The sequence below is a fragment of the Coenobita brevimanus genome, chromosome 93 (assembly GCF_032717465.1).
Source record: "Coenobita brevimanus isolate Jiangsu-jjx chromosome 93, ASM3271746v2, whole genome shotgun sequence".
Classification (NCBI taxonomy): domain Eukaryota; kingdom Metazoa; phylum Arthropoda; class Malacostraca; order Decapoda; family Coenobitidae; genus Coenobita; species Coenobita brevimanus.
The window spans coordinates 46,773,188-46,798,611 of record NC_137046.1 but is presented as its reverse complement, the minus strand read 5'-3'; the positions used below and the strand labels follow the sequence as shown (position 1 = coordinate 46,798,611).

Genomic DNA, 25,424 nt, shown 5'->3' with positions numbered 1-25,424 from the left:
ATAGTTGTATTTCACATATTTTTGAAAATTCTGTTTCCTTAATGGGAGGTAGATAAAAAACAATATTGGCTCGCAACACAAAGCGGAATGAGAGATAATGTATTTAAACCCTGCAGTCCGATGACGTCTTTTCTCTTATGCTTGATATTTCCAAACCATTTTATTTAGCTTAGGTTTTGTTCTATCTTTTACTAATAGAGATTCTTCTTAAGCTGAATGATATCGCCTGGTAGCGGCAGAATAAATAAAAACTATGCCCTTAGACTGAAGTGGTTAAAGACTGTGCTCTTTTCAGCCGAAGAAGGTCATTTGGAGTCGAGAGTTGGGGGCTTGAATGGTGAGTGCATGAGGGTGTGGCGCATCTAATTGGACAGAGTTTTTTGTCAGTTCTCCCTCCTTAGGTTTTTTCTTAATATCTAAACCCTATCTCTCCCCATCCTTCGGCGGGAAAAAGAGGTCTGAATGATGATGGTGATGATGATGATGTCCCATCCTTTAGACCTTAAGTGAGATAGTAACTAATCCTGAACACATCGTTTAATTCGCTAGATAATATGAAGTTATTGTATGTTCATTCCAAGATATGGCCATTAGGGGCATAACGGCACCTAAAACCATTGTATTAGAGAGGTGGATAGGATCTAGAAAAAAGAAGAGGCAAGTGATCGTACTACACAGTGGATAAAGTTAAGAAGTATAACACTGGTAATTTTAAAGACCAGTTTGGTGATAATTAAAGTGAAGATATTAAATTCCTTTCCTGGTCCGAAGAAGAAGAAGAAGAAGGATACTTGGAATGAAAGCCTATCGGCTAGAAGAGGGTCATTACGACAGACAAGTTCTGCAAAGTTCCAGACTTCCCTCAGACGAGAAGCAACTGTCGATTTTACAAACAAGGTCCCTAATTTAGTTTCAGGTGTGAGCAAGCTGAGATAAAAAGGATATTGCACCAAGATCCCATGAGTAACCCGGGATTCGAACCCAGTTTCACGATTGAAGGCCGAGTGTGCTTCCGATTGCACCATCGCCTTCCTATTCCTAGTCCCCAAAATCGTTACCAATTATAGCCCGATTGTTTTCGTCTGACGGTGTTGGGCCACTTTCACTACTTGATTAAGTCCTGATGGCATGAGACTCGATTAATCTTATTATGAGGTAGAAACGAGTCTCCTTGGTTATTAGTCGAATGTACTTCCCATTCTGATTACGCTAGGTCATTAACCGTGCTGAAGAGGGTGATAGATCATTGTTAGGTTAGAGTAAAAACGCTGTAGGAATGACGACAACTAACGGATTATTTGCAAGAGAAAATTACCAAAAACATGTTGACATAGAGACGTGGCTCATTGCTCTGTCTGCCAGTTTCACAGCCATTTTTTTTTCCTCCGAGATCCCTGGCTCACAATCAAGTTCAGGTCAACTGAACGGCAAGGAATAAGACTCAAGTTTATTTTTGCTTCTTCCTCCCCCCCCCCTCTCTCTCTTTCTCTCGTCAATACTGTAGGTGAAATGTTAGTATGAGAACAGCACAGCAGAAAGGAGAATTATGGCCCTCATAAAGTTGTATGTGCATGAAAGTGATAGACAATATACTGGGTGACCCTTTTACGAGTATAACGTTCGTGTCCCCCTCTCGGCTAGGCGGTTTCTTGTGTGTTGCGGGGACGGTCCAGTCAGCGTTATCAATGTCGGTACTGCGCTATTTGTTAATCTCACTCCCACAGGCACACCCACGCCCACACCTGCGCAATAAGCCGTCCTCGCAACACACAAGATACTGTAGCTGCGTTTCTAGGCGAGAGCTGTTTTCGGACCACCCTGTCTATAAGACTATTAACCCGTTTTTAATGCGAACGAGGACCTCAAACTGGATACCACTGAAACTGCTGGAATTTGAGATAAATTCGTTAGACTGGTAACACAAGTACTGGGGTAATTACTTGCCACATCAGACTGGCAGATGTCACCGTCACCGAAAGTGATGTCATAAAGCACCTAAAAAAAAAAAAAAGAAAAAAAAAAAAGCCTAGAACCACAATTGTTTTACTCACTCTGCTAATGTAAGTTTAAATTTGTCTCGCAGAGTATTTATTTCACATGTCATTAAAAGGAAAAATGCCAGAATCATGACATTTGGGAAATGCCTTCTGATCATAAACGAATGGCTATTGTAATTTGTCCCAGTAATTAAGTTCAGTACAGACCCATAAATCTTATCATAATATGCAGGTTACTAGAAGGAACTACAAGGAATAAAATCGTTGATCGTGAAGAGAAATACAGCTTGAGTAATGATACACGGCACACAGAACGGCCATTTCACCAATTCTGTGGGTGGCAGCGATGTACTGTAATCAATAGCAGACAGTACTCGACCCGCACCAGGAGATTCTGGGTTCAGTCCCCGGTCAGACCATAGCCTTATCAGCGTGTGCAAGCCGGTCGTTACGGTACACACCACGACCGAGGGACAAAGTCTTTATTTCCTTCAGTCTTAAGCAAAATGACTCTTAAAATTACTTTCCGCTGTTTCTATATCATTTCCTGGACTATGAGGAGGAAAGGAAAGAAAGGGTAAGAGGATAAGCAAGAGGAGGGAAAATGAATAGGAGGAGGAGGAGGAGGAGGAGGAGGAGATGAATGTAGGTGGAAGGAGCAAGGAAGTTTCAGATAAATCAGTCCTATAAGACATGTTTGTGTTGTACTCCTTGCGGTATAGTGCGAGGGTGAGAGAGAGAGAGCCTTCTGCTGTATTATCCTTTGTTTGAACTTGAGTAGCCAAGGGATACGGTTGCGTCGTCTTGGTATCGAAGCTGGGTCACGTTGCTGGGTTCGTATCTATGTCTCTCTCTCTCTCTCTCTCTCTCTCTCTCTCTCTCTCTCTCTCTCTCAAGTACCCAATAGTCTGCCCTCTCTTTCAATCAGTCAGTGAATGCCAAGTAAATAAAAATCCGGGCAATAAAAGAGAAAAGTTTGCTCTGTCTGCCTGTCTTTCTGTCTTTGTTACACACACACACACACACACACACACACACACACACACACACACAATCTTGGTACGACCCAAGAATTCCAGGTAATACATCAAATTCTCTCTGTCTCTCTCCCTCTCTCTCTCTTTCTCTGTCTGTCTGTCTGTCTGTCTCTCAAATCCCTACTCACTCAGGAGTCAGAGGAATCGAAAGCGAGAGCGAGAGAAAGAGAAAGAGAGAGAGAGGGAGGAGAAGGGGAGAGTTGAAGGACTGGAGTGAGTGAGAGTGAAGAGCTTAGAAGTGAGGGTTGGAATTACTAGTGATGAAAAGGGAAGAGGAAGAGGTGTAATGGATGAAATTAAAGATGAAGAGGAGGAAGAGGAAAAGTTGTGATGTTGGAGGACGAAGAGGAATAGGAAGGAGTATGTGAGGTGAAAAAATAAAGATGAAGGGAATGGCGAATAGGAAGAGGAAGAAGAGGTGCTTTAGATGAAAATAAAGATGAGGATGAAGAGTAAGAAGAGGAAGCGGAGGAGTTGTGGTGTTGGAGGAGGAAGAGGAAGAGATGTAAGAGGTGAAAATGGAGATGAAGAGGATCATGAGTAGGAAGCGGTAGAAGTATAGTGTTGGAGGAGGAAGAGGAAGAAGATGAAGAACATGAAGAGGAAGAGGCATGGTGTTGGAGAAGGAACAGGGCATGGTTTATTAGATTAGATAATGAAGAGGTTGAAGAGAAAGAATACGAAGAGGTACAGTATATTGTATGATAATGTAGATGAGTGTGACGACGAACAAATGGAGGAAGCACAGACATATACAATACACGAAAATAAAGAGAGGAGGATGAAGGTGCGGAAGAGAAAGATGAAGGAGAACTATCCAGAAGGTGATGAAGATGAAGCTAATAAACAGAAGGAAATATATATTAAAACGAAATTGATTTTGATGAAGAGGAGGAAGAGGAATAGTAGAGGTATACTGATGGAAATGAAGGTGAATATGATGATCGTGAAGTGGAAGAAGGAGAGGAAAAAGAAACTATTAGAGGAAGAAGAGGCAGAGTAAATGGTGAAAGTAAAAGGATGAAGATGAAAATGGAGAGAAAGATGAGGAGGAGGAAGATGAAGAAGAAGAAGAAAAGGAAGAGGAAGAGGTATGTAGATGAAAGCAAAGACGAAGAGGAGAAGCAGTAAAAGGGAGTCGGAGAAAGTGGAGATAATGAGGTAAAAGGATGTGGATAAAGATGAAGTGAAGGCGGAGGAGGAGGAGGAGGAGAGGTTGAGGAGGAGGACCAAAACAAAGAGAACGAGAGGAGCAGAAAGAGGGAGAGAGGTGGGGGGGGGGAAGAAAGGAGCGTGGTACAATAGAGGCCCGGTAAAATACAACACAAACATGGTACAACACAAACATGATACAACACAAACATGGTACAACACAAACATGGTACAACACAAACATGGTACAACACAAACATGGTACAACAAACATGGTACAATTCAACACAATCATGGTACAACATAATGCTACAACACAAAGATGGTATAACTCAACACAAACCTAGTACAACATCAAAATGGTACAACACAGACATGCTATAACTCAACAGAAACATGGGACAACACCAAAATGGTACAACACAGGCATGGTACAACACGAGCAAGGTACACACAAAAATGGTAGATATGTACAGTGCCAATCAGTGTTTGCTTAATTCAGCTGACAAGAGCTCGTATGAGGACTGGGTACTTGAACCCCCAGCACACACTTGAACATCTCTTACCCGTTGTGTGTGTGTGTGTGTGTGTGTGTGTGTGTGTGTGTGTGTGTGTGTGTGTAATTATTTTTGCATCGTGTACGCATATATGACAGCACTTCAGTAGGCCTGCAGCTGGAAAAATAAGTATCGATATGTGAACAGCTGGGTGCAATGGACTTGAGGATGGGCACTAAGGCTTTGGTAACCTGCGAGTGATCAGTATATTTATCGATGAATTGCATATGTAACTCACCCTTATGGTATTTACAGCTGAACAAATCCACTGGAATTTATGGTCTCATAACGCATTTTGCTGTTTTTTTTTTTTTTCGTTCGTCGTGTCTAATTTTATGGTGCTTAGAGAGTCCGAATGTAATTTGTGCAGACTGTGTACTGTACATGTACACCAAATACTTTCATTTATCCAAAATTGAACTAATGAATGGACCAGAACACATCTTTTATCGTATTACCAACGAATTCTCCTCCATCTTGTAAGTTTTCCTTCAGTTAACCTCTTCACTATGATGACGTCGGGAGTCGAATACATACATACATATATTCACACTCACGCACATGCATACATCTGTCTATCTCTCTATCCAGTAATCTGTCTAACTGCACTTCCACAGCCCCCTTTTCTAGTTCCTTTATGGTACTTTCACACGATATTACTTAAACGAGGGAAGACCTCTTGTGGTTAAATAATTAGGATGTTCATTTACCGGCTCACCACTAGACATCCTTCTGAGGCTGAGTCTGCCCGTTGGAAGAGTAAGGCTGAAAAACTACAACAGGGGCGAACTTTACCTCCCAAAACCTAGTTGAACGGAGGTGATGGACTGTATTCTATGTGGAAGAGGAGGCTTCGTGACACTTTCTGCTCATCGATATAGTTTTACCCATTACCTCGCAGTGTTCTCGCCTGTGTTATTTATACCGCTTTAATAGTTTCCATCAGTAATACACAAGGAGATACTGAGGTGCAATGCGCGGAATTAAATAGCTGAGGAAGAAGTGCTACGAAATATCCAAAGTCACTTACAAGATGACCCTTCTGTATGTTCCATCGATCCACTTATGACTTTTTTTTTTCTTAATTCTCTCACACGCTCACATAGATTTAATTTCTTGACATTGTTTTCGTGTCTTCATATCAGTGTGCCGCTTTCTTTGACGTAGAGCACATTGAGTCCGGCTTTGTTCTGTCTTTCGTCTGGTCAGAGGACGTCCTTCTCTTACGGTTTGATGTCTTTTGTTCTTCGGTGTAGTGTCTCGTTCTGATTGTCTTCGTATATGCCATCCCTTACCTTGTCCTCCGTGAATCGAAGGACAGGTTACTGAGAGATAGACAGATATATAGATGGACAGACAGACAGATATATATATATATATATATATATATATATATATATATATACACACACATATAGATATAGAGAGAGAGAGATAGAGAGAGAGAGAGAGAGAGAGAGAGAGAGAGAGAGAGAGAGAGTCCGATTCTGTAAGTGTTATCGAGAGTGTACGTAATAAACATACTTACTTTGTCATTGCGCACGTGTGCGTGTGTGTGTGTGTGTGTGTGTATTTTCTGTTTTCTTATTTTTGTGGTCGCGTCAGATAAATAATAACATATTTTTCAATAATCCCCTCTACTCTCTCTCTCTCTCTCTCTCTCTCTCTCTCTCTCTCTCTCTCTCTCTCTCTCTCTCTCTCTCTCTCTCTCTCATTCTGTTTAATCTCTCGTACTCGTGTCCTCTCAGCCACGATATTAAGTTTACGTCTGGAGCATTTTCACTCAGATCTTTTTCGTCAGGATATTACCTTTCTAATCCGCTTTATTTGTTTCCAGTATATAGTCTGACATATTATCATTTGTGTCATATTGGTTATCTGTGTAATTTTTATATGTAATCTCTCTTGTCTGTGTGTATGTTGTTTTCTTTCTTCTACGTTCTTTGTTTCGTGTATCTGCTGCGTTATCAGTTTTTTTTTTTTTTTTTTTTTTGGTCTACGTACATTCTGTGTCCCTCTAGTCATTATGTATTTACGTCTCTGTACTTTTGCGATGTGTTGTTTCTTTTATGTTCGCTTTTCTCTGTCTTATTTCTCTCTGTGTATAATTGTTCAGTCCATTTACTCTCCTAACTGTGTCTTTCTGTTTTGTTATGTTTCGTCTGCGTCCTCTGTTTCCTGTTTCTTTACTTTTCTGTGTCCATATAAATTGCTTGTCTCGTCTTTACCTTCATACGTCCGTGTCTGCCTCGTCTTTACCTCCAAGCTTCTGTGTCTTTGTGTGATTTGCTGATTTTCATGTGTTTTTCTTTTGACCGTTTCTTCAGTTTTTCCGTGTCCACATAGTTTCTCTGTCTCGTCTTTCCCTCCTTTTGTGTGTGTGTGTGTGTGTGTGTGTGTGTGTGTGTGTGTGTGTGCTGTGTCGTATTCTTCGTTTTCTGGATCTTCTTTTTTATCTGTCTGCAAAACTTCTCCACCTTATTTATGTCCGTGAACATTGTGTCGTTTCTTCTGCGTTGCCTTTTTTTCTATTTTTCTTTTTGTGTGTGTTCATTATTTCTTTTCTTTTCCTCGCAGTTCTCTGTATCTATAGTAGTTTACTTTTATCTTTTCCAAATGTCTCTATATTTTCGTTTCCTTTTGATCACTTCCTTTCTGGTTCTTTCTAGTATTTCTTTTTCGGATTACTGTACTCATGTGTGTCTGTCATTTCATCTTCTGGTTTTTATAGTTTTCTGTGCTTTTTATATGTGATTCGAAATACACGTTTTGGTTTATCGTACACTCTGTCAGTAGATCATCTTGCATCTAGCCGTTGTGTGTGTTTATTACTATTCTTTATCTTTTTACTGTAATCAAACCCTCATTGCTTCTCTTGCCCTCACTCATCATCCTCACCCTCTCCCTCTTTCTACTCCTGTCACTTCACTTCCCCCTCCCTTTTCCCTTCTTCCTCTCCCACTTCTCTTTCCCTTTCCCCATGCTCTCCCCCTTCTTGTCCTCTGCTTTTCCCCTCTCTCCTTTTCCCTTCGTTTCTTACTTTCCCTATTTTCAATTCTCCCTCTCTTCCTTCTATCACCCCCCCTTTTTTTTTCCCCCTCATCTTGACTTCCATCCAAAGTCTATTCCACCTCTCTCTACCCTCAAGCAGCAGCCACTACTTTAGCATGTCTGATGCGGTTTAATCCCAGCCTACGTTTCCTTCTTTTTCGTACATTCACATTTTCATCATACCCTCCTTACTTCATGGCGTAAACCCTTGACCCCGACGACGTCTTTTGTATTTTATTTTCACTGTCCTCTGACGCCTATATTCAGCTTATGCGAGAGTCTTTGAACAAGAGATTTTAATTACAGCCTTCGGTTTGTGTACTGCCAGGTCACTCTCATATTCTAAGTGAAATTATTGGCAAGAGCAAGAATAATATACAGGAAGTCTTCACTGTAACGGGGGAGTTATACATAGCTTGTTAACAGCGACACACAAAGGAGGACAGAGTGTGCATGAATGTAACTGATGTTCTGAATTGAAACAGAGGAACTGTATTTAAATATTGCTCACCAACCTTAACTTGACGGAGGCTCTCTTTCTTCAACAGTTCATTTCCATTACCTCAGTGACAAAATAAGGTGCTGCTATGGCTCCACATTCTTTCCATGGAGCTTCCTCGAGACAAGCACCGTTTACTCGTGTTAATCTTTTGTTACAGCTAATAATGGAATATACGGGGACGGTAATTTTAGGCCAAGTTTAAGTGGACCGAGTATAGTGTTTGATATATCATTGCCCGACTGTCTTCTCGTTTCAACTATACACACATAACTCCGTCACACACTTATCGAAGTTTCATAAAATGTTATCCCACTCACTGCCTCTCACGAACTCTTATCCTAGACTGGCAGCAGAAGATTATGCCTAAGATGAAAGACAACCCTTCCCAGCCTAAGGGTGAAAAGCTATCTCTGTTATTGAACCACACTGTTGTTGTTGTTACTGTCCTCCTCCTCCTCCTCCTCCTCCTCCTCCACAAAGTCAGATCACCAACTGTTCGGAACGGAATTAGAGTCTGCTATGCTAACGCACGTAGTCTACGTAACAAGTTTGAGGATTTAGAATCTCTAATTTACCTAGAAAATTATGACATCATTGGCATCACAGAGTCCTGGATTAACACATCTGACCGTGACTTTCTAGCGGAATACTCACTAACAGGGTACAATATTTTCAGCTGTGAGCGACCACATCGAGCTGGTGGCGGTGTTTTACTATATGTGAAAACTAGTCTCCATCCCCTTGTGCTATCCAAACCCAGTATTACCAACATAGATGCCAGTTATGTTCAGCTAAGTATTAATTCACACAAAATAAATATATGTCTCATCTATCGTCCGCCAGCACAGTCAACTGAGACAGATGAAAAACTTTATGATCAAATTGCGGAAATTTGTTGTCAAGAGGATAGCGTAATTTTTGGAGACTTTAATCTACCAGTAACAAAGTGGGGTGAACCACTGACAGCACACTCAGGACAAGAGCTTTATACGAATCTTCAGGAAAGCGCCCTTTCCCAACACGTAGAATACCCAACGAGAGGAAACAATATCCTAGACATCATCTTGACTACAAATGATAACCTAGTCAACAACGTTGAAATAGGACCTGAGTTTAGTTCCAGTGATCATCGAACTATACAGTTTAATATTACTACTGAAAAAGTAAAAGAAACGGAGAGCAAAGAAAAGGTCCCAGATTATCGTAGAGCTAATTTCAACAGGCTCAGAGCGCTACTTGCAACTGCAGATTGGAATCAAATGTCTGAAACCAATGACATAAACCAAGCATGGGAAATATTCACCGAAAAATTTAATGAAGTGGTAAAGTCATGTGTGCCACTACGTAACAGACGTCCAGCTGGAAATAGTAAACCAAAGTGGTGGTCCAGTGAAATAAAAAAGTAACTTAATAGCCAAAAAACAGGCATACCATAAATATAAAGCTACACAAAATAATGATGATAAATTACAATACGATAATCTACGCCGCACATCGAAAAGACTTATTAAACAAAGCAAAAGAGCACTGGAGATCCACATTGCTAATACGTGCAAATCAAATCCTAAAGAATTTTACAGTTACATTAGAAAGAAAAAGGTTATGACCACATAAATAGGTCTTCTAGAAACAAACGATGGCAAACACACTGAAAATGAGGTCGAAATGGCAAACATTCTTAACGATTACTTTGCGTCTGTTTTTACAGTAGAAAACACCACCAGATACAGTAGAAAACACCACCAGAAACCTACTGTTACCCACAAACCAAGCAAATAGCACAGTCCTTAGTAACTATGCTATCCATAATAATGATATCCTTTCAGCCATAAATAGTACGGACATAAACAAAACCCCTGGCCCCGATAAAATATCACCGAGAATTCTCAAAGAAGCAAAACATGAGTTACTGCTGCCACTCTCTGTCTTATTCAATAAATCATTAAGTACTGGGAAAGTTCCACGCGAATGGAAACTAGCAAATGTAACACCAATTTTCAAAAAAGGAAATGAGTCGCACCCAGGAAATTACAGACCAATCAGCTTAACATCAGTAGTGTGCAAGTTAATGGAAAAAATCATAAGAGATAAAATAGTTAATTATCTAGAAGAAAATAATATAATTAAAGACTCGCAACATGGATTCAGACATCGTCGTTCATGCTTAACTAACTTACTGGACTTCTTCCATGATGTTTACAAATCATACGATGACTCAAGAGCAGTAGATATAATTTACCTCGACTTTCAGAAAGCATTTGACACTGTCCCTCACAAGCGTCTCATGAGAAAAATAGAAGCACATGGAATAAAAGGAAAGACGCTAAAATGGTTACAAGACTGGCTGTCAGACCGAAAACAGCGAGTTGTGATAAACGGAAAGGAATCCAAATGGCGTAATGTGATCAGCGGCGTTCCCCAAGGCTCAGTACTTGGACCGATACTTTATTATCTATATAAATGACATTGATGAGGGTCTAAATTGTAAAGTATCCAAATTTGCAGATGATACTAAAATAACCAGTAAAGTCACTTCAAAATTACAGTGGCAGCAGTTACAAAATGACCTTAATACTTTAGCAAGCTGGGCAGAAAAATGGCAAATGAAATTCAACACAGAAAAATGTAAAGTACTTCATATTGGAAGTAACAATGTCCATGCAAATTACAAAATGAACAATATTCAGTTATCAAGTACAGACAGTGAAAAGGATCTTGGTGTGATAATATCAAATGACCTAAAACCAAGCAAGCAGTGTACCGATGCGGTAAAAATTGCAAACAAGCTAGTGGGTTTTATTGGAAGAACTTTCGAGTTTAAATCGGAAAAAGTCATACTTGCCTTGTACAACTCGCTAGTGCGCCCCATCTTGAGTATTGTGTGCAATTCTGGTCTCCGTACTACAGAAAGGACATTGAAAAATTAGAGAAAATTCAGCGAAGAATCACAAAAATGGTACCACGACTTAGAAACAAACCATATGAGGAACGCCTTGAAGAACTTAAATTATTTAGCCTAACGAAGTGCAGGTTAAGAGGGGACCTTATTGAAGTTTTCAAAATCATGAAGGGATATGACAACTTAGACATGAATAAATATTTTGATATAGACCAGTCGAGTCAAACCAGAAGTAATGGCTGCAAAATCATGGGAAAACGATTCCAATCCCACGAAGCAAAATACTTCTTCTTTAACAGAGTTGTAAATATCTGGAACAGATTACCCTCAGATACCGTGAACAGTATCTCAATTGAGACATTCAAAAACAAATTAGACAAGTATTTGCATGAAAATCCTCAGCTGACTCTTTTTCTGTCCGAATAACTTGCTTTTATAGCTACGGTACATGTAAGTTCATGCCCCCTTAGTCTACAAGACACCCCGTAAACAATGTACCCGTACATAGTGTTGCGTCACGATATTATACATTTCCAATTTATTCGGTGCAAACAAAGCAATATAAGCACAGATTAGGATCTGCACAGATAACCCTGAGTTAACAGTCACTACTCTTACTTTCGACCTGTGATGGGCTGTGGATCACTGAGGGTCCCTGTTAGTCAAGTGACCACCATCGGGATTTTTTTAATGTACCAGGGGTCACTGCTTCAGGATGAAACTTGAGTACTGTCCTACATGGGAGAGTTCCTTGTCTCAGTGGAGTGAACGGAGCTATTGCCTGATTGACTGCTGCCTACCTAAAAAGCGCCAGGGAAGGTTGCCGCACCACCCCTAAACATCCACTCTGTGCATTGCACATCCACACTGTGCACTGTGCAGTCCCCTTTTATCTGAGACACCCGTCCTATATACTTTTCAGTCTCCCCAGCGCAAAGAAAGCAATATAAGCACAGATTAGGAGCTGCACAGATAACCCTGAGTTAACGGTCACTACTCTTACTTTCGACCTGTGATGGGCTGTGGATCACTGAGGGTCCCTGTTAGTCAAGTGACCACCATCGGGATTTTTTTAATGTACCAGGGGTCACTGCTTCAGGATGAAACTTGTGTACTTGTCCCACATGGGAGAGTTCCTTGTCTCAGTGGAGCAAACGGAGCTAGGGCCTGATTGACTGCTGCCTACCTTAAAAGCGCCAGGCAAGGCTGCCGCACCACCCCTAAACATCCACACTGTGCAGTGTGTAGCTTCCACGTTATGTCCACAGACTTCCCATTAACTCAATGTAACTGGTTTTTAATGTCATGCCGTAACTATTATTTTATTTGTTTACTTTCTCTTTCAGGTTACTCTATCGGGTAGCTTATAGATAAAGTATTATAGAATGTGACTTTTCCTTTCCAATGTTTCCTATAAAATTTCCATGTCAGTTTTTCCATGCTGCATGGTGGTTTTTCTCACTTTTTCCTGGAGGGTTTGGTGGTGGGGGGAGCCTTCTTGCTTTACTATCCTTATCCTTCAACATGTAGAGTTAGATCTTGTAGTCATAGTTTTCTCTAACAAGCAGCCTCGAAAGGACCATAAGGTCTGTTGCTGTTTGCTTTCCTGTGTAATCCTGTGTAATCCTCCTCCTTCTCCTCCTCCTCCTCCTCCTCCTCCTCCTTCTCCTCCTCCTGTGTGTGTGTGTGTGTGTGTGTGTGTGTGTGTGTGTGTGTGTGTGTGTGTGTGTGTGTGTGTGTGTGTGTGTGTGTGTGTGTGTGTGTGTGTGTGTGTGTGTGTGTGTGTGTGTGTGTGTGTGTGTGTGTGTGTGTGTGTGTGTGTGTCTCTCTCTCTCTCTCTCTCTCTCTCTGTTTATCTGTCTGTCTGTCTGTCCTTCTGTCTGTCCTTCTGTCTGTCTGTCTGTCTGTCTCTGCCTGTCTGTCTATCTGTCTGTCTGTCTGTCTGTCTGTCTGTCTTTCTCTCTCCCCCACCTCCACCACCACCACCACCACTCATCGCTAGGCTATTGTCCTGGTGCATCGTGCTTTTTCCCCACCTCTCTGCCTCACCTCAGGCGGCTTTGAGATATTGCTACCTGGGATGATGTACTTTTCTCCTGTTGTGTTCTCCCTGGCTATCTGTACTCTGATCCACTCTGTAGCACTGTGTTCTGTCGCTACTCGTGTTTTTACTTTTGTCATCATTTTCCTTCTCCCTCTCTCTGTCTCTCTCTGTCTGTCTGTCTGTCTCTCTCTCTCTCTCTCTCTCTCTCTCTCTCTCTCTCTCTGTTTGTCCGTCTGTCTGTCTGTCTGTCTGTCTGTCTGTCTGTCTCTCTCTCTCTCTCTCTCTCTCTCTCTCTCTCTCTGTTTGTCCGTCTGTCTGTCTGTCTGTCTGTCTGTCTGTCTGTCTGTCTCTCTCTCTCTCTCTCTCTCTCTCTCTCTCTCTCTCTCTTCTAACCCATTGCATACCATCATTTTCTTCTTTTTCTCTCTCTTCATATAAAAATCGCACACACACACACACACACACACACACACACACACACACACACATATATATATATATATATATATATATATATATATATATATATATATATATATATATATATGTACAGGTACATAGACATAGCGAGATAGATACAGATATCAGACAACCACCACTCACACTCCTCTCAGGTATTGTCGTCACGTTCTGTTTTTTGCTTTCCTCTGGACTACCTTCACTTTGAGTTTGTGCTACCTGAGACCTTCATCCTCTCTCTTGTTTTGTTCCCCACCGTCGTCTGGATATTCGTTCCACACTCCACCACTGTATTCAGTCCGTTCCCTTGTTTTACTTTTCTTCCTTCTTTTTTTCCTTTTTTTTTCTTCTCTTCTCTCCTCTCCTTTGCCTGCCTGTCTGTCTGTCTTTCCGACTGCATTTGTGTCTGTTTGTCTGTCTGTTTATCTGTCTGTCTGCTGCCTGTTTGCCTATCTGTCATTTTGTGTGTGTGTGTGTGTGTGTGTGTGTGTGTGTGTGTGTGTGTGTGTGTGTGTCGTTCCACCGTTCCACCAATTTACATGAAAGCTGTGAGCAATACATGTAACAAGCCGTTGCACATGTCCCCTGAAGATACAACAGAATAACTGGTATCAAACTCAACCCGCTAGCAAGATTAAACAAGCGAACGCTGTGGGAGGCAACGAGAGAGAGAGAGAGAGAGAGAGAGAGAGAGAGAGAGAGAGAGAGAGAGAGAGAGAGAGAGAGAGAGAGAGAGAGAGAGAGATTTAATCCAAGCCGATGACAGGAGCTACGGATGGTCAGAGATAGATGAGGGGATCACCTAACTGACATAAGCTGAGCAAGGAGTCACGGAAATTTCTACCTAGTTCTTGCGAGTAAAAATAGAGTAAGGAATAATTCTACTTGGTTGAATATTTGGTTTAATAATTCAGTCTGGTTGGTTTCGACGTGCACGGTGGTTGTATAAGTGAAGATGGGGGTGTAAGCAGGTGATCTTATTTTTACCTGTTCATTCCGATGGCGTATTTTATATATCATTCTTGTTTTTTCTCTACGATTTTATTGAACTTAGGATAGACTTTTCGAATTAGAGCTGTTAGCTATAGCCTTTGTTAACTCCCCTGATAAAAGTGTGTCCTGTGATGAGGTAGACCGTCCGGTAGTATCAAGAATAAAGTTTTAAAATACATTATCGGATAATGTGTTAAACGTTTAGGCCATGGAAGGACCACTGACAGCACACTTCCCTCGGTTTTGATTCACTGTATTTATTTAATCTTTTGTTCTTACAACCTCCCCCCCCCCCCGTTTTTTTTTTTTAGATGGATTTACTCAGCACTCTTGCACGGAGCCATCATCTCCACACGGGAGCATTGAACGTGTCCTGGTAACGATTTATTGTTTGTTTGAATCCTTTCATGATCGGGACGACGCTAGTGCCTATTCCAGCTAACACCAGACGGATCTGAGTTTAGTCAACTGAGAGTGAACTATTGGAGCCAGAGAGTGATGATTTACGAGGAGAAAGCCACTGAACACTGTGTAAACCATTACCTTTTACGGCCATGGGGATAAAGTAGAATGTTAACCGACCTGTATGCACTTTTGGCAAAGCACTCATTTCACAATCTAACCCACAACATCAGTCACCCCCGCTTTACCTACCCCCACACCAGTCCCATGCTATTACACTTCACCTCAACCAATATGTACTCAAGACGACGTTGAAAGGGAGGCAGTTGTATGATGGCTGCGAGTCTGAGGAAGTCTAGCCATCAATGACTCAGTGTCTTTATATGAACGACTGTGTTCAGAAGAGATGGAAAATGCATCTTCATCTCGTACAATTATTACGTTTATTATGGAAAGAACTCAACATCTACTGCAGTCCGAGACACAACAATGGTATTGCGTTGGTCACAGTTGACATTGCCTATAACAAACGTGTTATGGCACACTTAGCACTCGGCAGCAAAAAATAAGACTGACAGTACGAAGCATGACTAAGTCTGACCTCGGTAGGCGTCATCCAGGAATTCAATATTTCTGAACGATCATCTTCAAGGGAGAGTGTGAGTGACTGAGTGACAATAGTCAAGCCTCTCGTCCTGTCCAGATTAAAATTCAGTCACTGTGCGTCTCCAGCCTTGACCCAGCAGGGGAGACGAGGTCGAGTGGAGGGAGGAAGAGGAAGGATGAGGGCAGGAGGAGGATGGGGAAGGGAGGTGCGTGACAGGAACCAACAATCAGAACTCTCACATGAACCCTGAATGGACCCACAGATTCTCACATCAAACGCAGTGTATCGACGCTTTAGCTCTGACAAAGGCGCCATCTTGCCTTAACAGAGGATACCATTCAGGAAAGATTTTACTGTATAGATTCACAAAGAACACACATCTCTTACAGCCAGATCGAAGTGATTCGGTGTTAACATTAATGGCAACTATTATTCCGGTTCATAACCTTACAAGTGTAAGACAAGCTCAGTACAGTTGGGCGAGATAAGCCCCTAAGGCCATATTTAAAAACATAGGAAGGGACTGAATTCTATATCTGACTACACTTCGGACCACACAGAGCCTCTCCTCAAAGACTGGATAAAGAGAGAGGGAAAACCAGACATTCATATACTCCAGTACACTCAGACCTCAGGAGGCGTACTGGCACCTCTTCCTAACCTGCTTGGCATATTAATGTTTCCATTTATATGATTTTTGTAAAGTATTTTGGTATCTTAAGGGCATAAATTACGAAGGGAATAGCAACGGTCTAATGTGTATAATATATCGCAGTAGAAGAGGTACAGGTATTTTAAAAAATCTCGTAAGCCGACAACAATATGGATTTCAAGCGTCGTTCATTGAGGCGTCATGAAGAGAATCTCAAAAGTCTCGTATTCTCGTCAGTAAAGGAGGCTCCCTGGCACATCTTCCTTAGCGATTTTTTTATATATGCGTGGTTAATATCCGTTTGCACGTATCTATGCAGAGTATGGCGATATTAGAATGATTAATGTAGCACGAACAAGGGCATTAAGGTGTCATAAGTAAAATAAGTTGCTTAGGAAAAGGTGTTAGGGAGCTTCCTTAACCGACGAGAATAAGCGCCTCTTTTTCAGTAACTGTGGCCGATTCTGTCTCGCGTCTTCACCCCTGAGTGGGCGTTGGGGACTCTGGGAGGGATGTCAGTTGATTCTCTCTCTCTCTCTCTCTCTCTCTCTCCACCCTCGCTGGATAGTGATGCATTACGCTCCTATTTCGGCAAGTGAATACAATTTCCGCGTAGGTTGAGGACCATTTTCTTACAGCTGTGGCAACAATAAGATCCTGACGAGACTCTGAATAGATCACACGGGAGAAAGAGAGGAGGCAGACCGAGACAAAGTAGAAGGAGAGGAGGTAGACTGAGAGAAGGTAGGAGAAGGAGGGGTAGAGAAGAGGTAGAAGGAGAGGAGGTAGACCAACAGAAGGTAGAAGGAGAGGAGGTAGACTGAGACAAAATAGAAGGATGACAGGTACAGTACACCGAGAAAAAACAGAGTGAGAGGAGGTAGACCGAGAGAAGGTAGAATGAGAGGAGTTGGACCAAGAGAAGGTAGAAGAAGTGGTAGACCAAGGGAAAGTACAAGGAGAAGAGGAAGACTGAGAAAAAGTAGGAGGAGGAGAGGTAGACTGAGAGAAGGTAGAAGAAGACGAGGTAGACTGAAGATAGAAGGAGAAAATGTAGACTGAGAGAAGGTAGACAGAGAAGAGATAGACTGAGAGAAAGTAGGAGAAGAGGTGGACTGAGAGAAGGTAGAAAGAAAAGAGGTAGACAGAGAATGTAGAAGGAGAAGAAGTAGACTGAGAGAAGGTAGATAGAGAAGAGATAGACTGAGAAAATGCAGAAGGAGAGGAGGTAGACCGAGGGACTGGTTTGTATTGTCGTCTACTTAAATTTTGTAACAATTCTTCCTTACTTTTTTTTTCTACACATCACTTAATACATTTTATTCCGATCATGCAAACTTTGACGAGAGTTAAAAGGTTAGTAACGTACAGGATAATAATAGAAATAAGTCAGCAAGAGAATAATAAACTTTAATGTGCAAAAAAAATCGCTAAGGGAAAGGTATTAGACAACCTCCTGAGGCAACGAGAGCACGGGCCAAGGATGCAGAGGTATAAGAAGGCAAATTGGGTGTCTTTTGGAGGGAAGGGTTGCCAGAAATTTCACAACCAAAATGAATTACATATCACAGTGAAAATTATGACAAAACTAAACGATCCAAGAAGTATATTTCTTCTGTTATGGTGGACTGTTTATCTTAAACAACGGTTAGTTTCTTTACTGAAGATTTTCCCAGATTGGCTATGTATTACTCCGAAGAAAAAAAAAAAGTATTTTGTTTTTTCTAGCTACCACCATGCGATTGTATTCGGTGTAGGATTTTTTTTTTTTTTTGTGTGTGTGTGTGTGAAGGAGTTAATGAAGATCATAGGTAAACCCCTCCAATATGAAGAGTTGAATAAATTCTCATAATGGCAGCATAAATTAAAAATAAAATGCTGAAGCTGTACACTTGTGCTTTTTAATGTAAAGAAGAAAGAAGAATAAATCAGATGTCCGCAAAAAATTGTACTTCCTAAGATAAACGAGCAAATTAGATCCGAATAAAAAGATCCATTCATCTCGAGATGTCTGAGCACACTTCATTTTAAAAAGTGGGGGTCGAAGGCAGCCTAGCAGATGGAAATACAGACTGAGGAAGATAATTGCAGAGTGAACTTGTTGCCTGCAGAAATGGCTGGGAGTGTCGGCTAATTCTAGCAAATTTGCATTCATAAACGTTTGTGTGATAGACAAGAAAGAATATATCTACCGTCTATCTGTAGCTGGATGCAGTGTACATGAAATACTTGCAACACTATTTCCAAACGTGCGTGGGAATACCTGTAGGCCGGTATTCCTAAAGCCATTATCTCTTGACTGGAAATGAGAGAGGTATGCATTAATTACATGCTTGTTACCTGCCTATTTAATTTGGCATGCATAGTCATACTGTACTCGGTTATCTGCATATATTGCTTACTGGGAATTATTAACTCTTCCATGCATCATAACACAAGTGTGTTTATCCCTTTTACTCCTTTAGTTAGAGGACCCTTTTTTGTTGTATTCTTGCTGCTGTGCACTGGAACGATTTAAATAGCTTAGGAAACAACCCTTAGTGGTGGAGGGCTAATGAATTGTATATATAACACACTCATTTCGAAAGTTTATCTTGAATAAAATCGTGTGGAAAGAGTAAAAATGTAATGAATAATACGTCATAGTAAAAATGTACGGTAATAAGTAATAATTCATCAGACTGAAAGGATAAATCTCTCACTGTGATGATGTATCTTATACTTCCATCTTGCAATCTTCAGATGATTTTTTCCAGCTATGGGAAGACTTTTGGAACTTAGGGGATCAGATATAGCCTCCAGCGACCTCATTCGTAACATGAAGTCTCTCCTAAGTTTAATAAAATCGTCGAGTGACAGCAAACACAATATAATAATTATTTATTCGGACCCGGAGGGTTTATTTCTCAAACACCCACACACATTTAAGCTCGGTTATTACTATGTTTCAAAATTTCCCCTGGATATTCGAATGTATGAATATTTAAGGTAAAATTTTTACTTGTATTTGTGTATCTACTAAAGAGTCTCAGTATCTGATAAACCTACATATTCCCATGCATTTTGTTTTCAGTCATATACTTCCAAGTAACCCAGCGAGTATACCTTTAAAACCATAGTCTGAATCATACAGGGTGGAAATTCATATTCTGGGCCATGGAGTTATCTGGCATCTTTTTCGCAGTAATCACACTTGTTTTTATGAATGTATTTATATATCCAGTTCCTTATTACCCATTCTGAGGTGAAGAAGCCCCGAGATTAGGTTACTGCAGTCTATAACATTTAAAGTTAAGTGGTCAACCTAAGCTTTCGGTAAATTCATACAGAAAAGAGAACAATATTGCCGTGTAGGATGTCCAGTCATTTGGTGCACCTGGAACTTCGACCCAGTAATAAACCATCTGTGTTCGGGTCCCAAATACGTCCCGAGAAGCTGACGAGGAAATGCCATGCTTGCATTATTAAAATTGGCACGGTAGTCTTCAGAGGCAGGCCTCCCTTTCAGAGAGGCATACTGTAAGGAGGATAACAATACCTGAAGCCGGTCCAAGTCCCTGGCGTGAGGAGATGAAAGGCTTAGGTAGGAACGGGAGGAGGGGAGGTGGGAGAGAGGGAGGGAGGGAGTGGGTATTGAATGAAAGGACGGCTGGGGATTTTCGCCATTTCCCTCTTTCAGCAGCATGATACGTGAAGATGCTAGGGACGGATAGTCGATGGGCCGTTTTCGTGCTGACCCTTTCGTTATCGAGTCTGCACTAGTATTCTATTCCAGGTAACGCTTGATAATTTAGTTCAGCTGCGAGTGAGTCATAGGAGCTTGAGTGTTAACGTGAAGACTTTCGCGACATCCCTTCCTCAGTGATTTGTTCTACATGTTACATTAAATATTCACTTCTACTTGACATCAATTTGATGTCGATGTATTTTGCATCAGTAATATAATAAGGATTACTGAAGTACAATATACAAAATAAATCGCTAAGGATGAAGTGTTACGGAACCTCATAATCTTACGAGAATAAGCTTATATAATTTTGTCCAAGATCATTGAGACTATTCATTCATAGCGAGTCCAAAACTAAATTAATCCATTGGTTCAGTCACACTGCCATGCTTTCGTCCAGTAACAAAGGCTCTTTGGGAATTGGCTCACTACAGTTCTAAATTAACACACTTCACCACCACGCTTCACTTCCCCAACACATTGTACCACCACATCTCAGTCTGCCTCATTATACCACCATGTCTTGCCACCACACCACACTGCCACACACCACCACCACCCAACACTGTTCCAGTAGTGTAACACACCACAATACACAGTGTCACACACTGTACCGCACCACACACATTATATCACCATACTACATCTTCTTCACGCAACAGTATCCCAAATAAACTTATCCACTTCGCTTAAAAAAAAAAAGTCTTCTCTTAGTTTGGTGCAAATATTACATTTGTTTAGCTGCCATTAGTCTATAATAATAAAATCATCACATTACATTGGCAAATATTTTAAATTCTGAGACGCTTATTTAATACTGACATATACTATGTTGGTAGTGTAATATGCCTGACATTAATATCGCCAAGTAATCCTGGTAGCATCTCGGGGGACGGGACTACTGAACTATTCGTAGAAATGGAAGATAAACTTTTCGAATGAGCTTCTGAGTCGACGAATCGTAATTGGGAAGGTTTGTATGTTATATTTCCACGTAGAGGATGTGTGGGCGAACAAGACTTCATAGTTTCATATACCTGTCTTTAGAATTGCAGAAAACACACCAGTTTACCCAGAATTTGAAACAGTTTATCAGGACTTTCTAATTATTCAGGGGTAAAAAGGAAGAGGAAGAATGGAACAAGAGTATTTTGAGGAGGCGGGGTAGGAGGAAGAGAGGGGAATTTGGCTCTTCCCTCCTGCCCACCTCCATGCATTCGTACATTCTATCCCAAACCAATGCTTGCGCCAAATTAATCTCCGAGTCGAACTCTTTGACACTCAGCCTTGTCAACAGAAGAATCAAGTGCAGGTTCTGGCTGTTAAGTTTGATTATGTCTGTTGTACATGATCATACGAGTAGTATTATTAAAGGCATCTTGATCAATATTAGGCCTCAGTGCAGCGCTAGTAGACGGTTATTTACTTCTTATAACTGAGTTGTTCAAAGGTCGGCTGGTAAGTATCTCGGCGTTTTTTATCCATGAGTTATTTCTTATCTTCTACATCAGGAACACATTGAGTATGCTTGTAAGTCGTTGATATATGATACTTAACAGAGAGAGAGAGAAATAAAAAACATTTCTTATTATATGATGCATGACTTTCTGTAAGAAACTTCACAAATACTGCCTAAATTTTTCATGTCGTGTATATGGTAAAAAAGGGATGTAGGGATGTCTGTAATATGAACCGCTGTCTACCTCTCACCACTGCCTTTGTATCCCGCTCCACAGAGTAGGAGAGGTTCTAGAGTAGGTGAAAAGAAAAGCACTTAAGAAACATTGCCCAGATTATTATACGTAGTCATTGCTTAGTCTCTGCCCATCCACCATGCTGCAGCCACCCATATAGCTATCCACCTTTACTCATTTACTCAACTACTTATCTATTTCTCTACGTCAGTTTTTCTCCCTGTCCACCTCTACTTATTCACATATCTCCCTATCAACGTATAGTCATCCTCCTGTTCACATACTCACTCACTTCCACTCCTTCATTTATCTACATGCCCTCATCTACCTAACATCATACTCATCCAACTACACAGCTCTACTCAACCATCTGTCCCCCTCAGCTCACCTATATTCCTATCTACCTGCACTCATTCACCTACTCCCCATCACTCACCCATGTCCTTCCACCACCTATCCACCTACTCATTCACGTGCTTTTCTCCACAGACCACCTCTTACTCCACTCATTCATCTCCTACTCGCTCATCTACCTAACCCCTTCCACGTTTCCCCACAGATCGTGATTGCTTTATGCCTGGCGTCTGGCCTGGTGAGTTCGGCGGTGGTGTGTGCGACGCCCTGGGTCAAGAGGCCTGTGTCACCCACCGTGCGGCTCTCACTCTCCCTGGCAGCGGCAAATACGGTGTTCTCCATATCGCTGGCTGTCGGTGAGTGGGTGGAGCAGTAGGTGAGGGAGTGGATAAATGAGTGGATGAGTGGATATTGCGTTGTGCCCCTCACCGTCCCTGGTAGCGGCAAAAATTGTTCTCCTGTTCTTATCAGCGGCTGTCGGTGAGTGGGTGATGGGGTGGTTGTGTGGGTGGATGATAAGGGGGCGGATGACTAGGAGAATGATAGCTGTAGGCGGAAGACTGAATGGGTGAGTGGGTGAATTAATGAGTGGGTGATAGAGGCAGATGAGTGGATGGCTAGGTGGATGATGGGATGAGCAAGAGGATGACTGGATGTTGGGATACTCGTGTAATTCTCTCTCCCAGTTAGCAATACATTCTCGCCTATAACTGAGAGGATATTGATAAACTGGTACCTGGTAAGTACCTGAGTGAATGGATGGATGGATGAATGGATGGATCGATGAATGGATGGATAATGAAATGATTGGATAGAGAATAGGTGGACGAGCCCATGGGTGGGTTAAATAATAAGAGAGAAGACTGATGAGTGGATGAATACGAGTAGATGACTGGATGGATGGATCAGTAGACTGGTAGCTGAGTAGATGGATGAATGAATGAATGCGTGGTTAGATAATAGGATGAACGAGTAAAGAGTGGATAAGTACACGAGTGAGTGGATGGCTGAGTAAGTGAATAGTGAATAGTGAATGAATGAATGAGTGAATGAGTGAATGAATGTAGTTGGTTGAATGAATGAAATAGTTCGATAGTTTAGCAGGGAAATGAATACAGGAGTGGATTATTGTATGAATGACGCTAGGATGATGAATGAATGTGTTCACGAGTGAATGGCTCAGGTTAGGGATGCATAGAACAGACAATGATGAATTACTCGACCATATATCAAATAGAAGTACATTATGATTTATCGTGTATGCTCTGTCTCTGTCTCTATCTGTCTGTCTGTCTGTCTGTCTGTCTCTGTCTGTCTGTCTGTCTGTCTGTCTGTCTCTCTCTCTCTCTCTCTCTCTCTCTCTCTCTCTCACAATACACCTGACCTTCTGTCTAAGGAAGGCAAGCCGGGACAGGTGGACGGAGAGCTATATGAAAAATCGCACTGGTGATAGATGAATAAGATGTTGATTGGGATGTTGGATGGATGGATGGAGGAGAACTGCCATTGTCTGATGGATGGACGGATATATGAATGGATGGATGGATTTATGGTAGGATAAATGAATGGATATAAGGATAGGTGAATGGATGGATTGATTGATGGATGTATACGTGAATGGATGAATGAATAAATAGATAGGTTAGAAAATGGGTTGGTAGTATGGATGAATAGATGGATGGATGGATAGATGAAATGATTAATGAACAGCTGAAAGGAGAGATAGATACATGGCAGGTCAAATAAAAGAATGGCAGGTTGGATGAGTGAAGGGAAGAATGGATGAATGGATGTCAGGTTGGATAATTGAATGGCAGGATGGATGAATAGATGGCATATTGAATGGATGTATGAATGATTGGCTGACTGGATGACAGGTTGAATGCATGAATGCACGGACAACAGGCGGGATGAATCGATGGCAGGTTGGATAGACGGATAGACAGATGGCACATTGGAAGATTGGATGGGGGTTGGATGAATAGATGGCAGATTGAATGAATGGATGATAGGCTGATGAATGAACAGCGAATTGGATGAGTGGATGGCGAGTTGGATGAGAGGCTGGATGCACGAGGCCTGATCCACGTGTTGGTGAGGCATGGGGTTATGGATGACATGCATGCGGGATGATGGAGCTGGCCAGGGTGATGGAAAGCTGAATGTATGAATGCTGAATAAAAGCTGTGTGAACCTGATGACCTATTTATGTATGAGACGTTTTTATATGGATTTCAGTGTTGAATCACCAGTTTATTTGTTTTACACAGTATATATATATATATATATATATATATATATATATATATATATATATATATATATATATATATATATATATACAGTATATATATATATATATATATATATATATATATATATATATATATATATATATATATATATATCGTTTCGTTTCGTTTTTAAAGGCTCCAACATGCTTGCATGTGTCGGCCTTGGTCACCTAATGGCGGCTCTCCACGCTGCACGATCCATTGCAGCCTCCCTGTTCAGTCCCTTAACCCTAAGGTCACACTTAATGACCTAGTCCCATGTCTTTCTCGGTCTACCCCTCATAACCCCACCCCCAATATTAACACTTCTCACCTTCCTCACCCAATTATCATCCCCATCCTCTCCACATGTCCAAACCACCTCAATCTACCTCTCCTCATCACAACACCAATACACTCCAGTCCCATCCTACCTCTCAACTCTTCCATTGTAAACCCAGCCCCTCCAGGCCTTGGACGCAGGGACGCACTGCACATCCACCTAATCATTGTCATTTCTGTACGTCTGAGCCGGCGAATGTCTTCCTCCTTCACTGCCCAGGTCTCACTGCCATACAGCATTACACTCCTAACACATGCTGCATACAAAGACCCCTTAGCACGTAGGGAGAGCCCTCTCAATGTCAGGAGAGGCAAGAGCTCCCTGAACTTCTTCCAACCACTTCTCACCCTAGCCACAGAGCTAGCTCCAGCCCCACCTCCAGCACACAACATGTCTCCCAAATAACAAAACTCTTCCACACACTCAAGAGATTCACCAGCAAGTTCAATCCTTTCACGTCTGACGATCTCCACCTGCTCACCCCGGCACGCCATACACATAAAATCAGCATTATCTCGCAGTCTACCTCTGATACCACGACATCTCTTATGAACCCATTTATCACACACACCGCACAAGATGGAATTACTTCCCACGCCCTTGTGGCAAACTGCACATGGCCACTCTCCCTCGTTTTACACACACACACACACACACACACACACACACACACACACAAAA

General features: G+C 41.5%; 1 protein-coding gene across 1 annotated transcript in view; it reads left to right on the top strand.

Moving 5' to 3' along the window:
* Positions 1 to 21,603: 21,603 nt before the first annotated feature.
* LOC145412424 (uncharacterized) overlaps positions 21,604 to 25,424 on the top strand; it is a 97,017-nt gene continuing 93,196 nt past the window's right edge. The window contains exons 1-2 of the mRNA XM_080282309.1: positions 21,604 to 21,609; positions 22,333 to 22,483. Coding sequence (XP_080138435.1) covers positions 21,604 to 21,609; positions 22,333 to 22,483 — 157 coding nt within the window. The remainder of the gene's footprint in view (positions 21,610 to 22,332; positions 22,484 to 25,424) is intronic.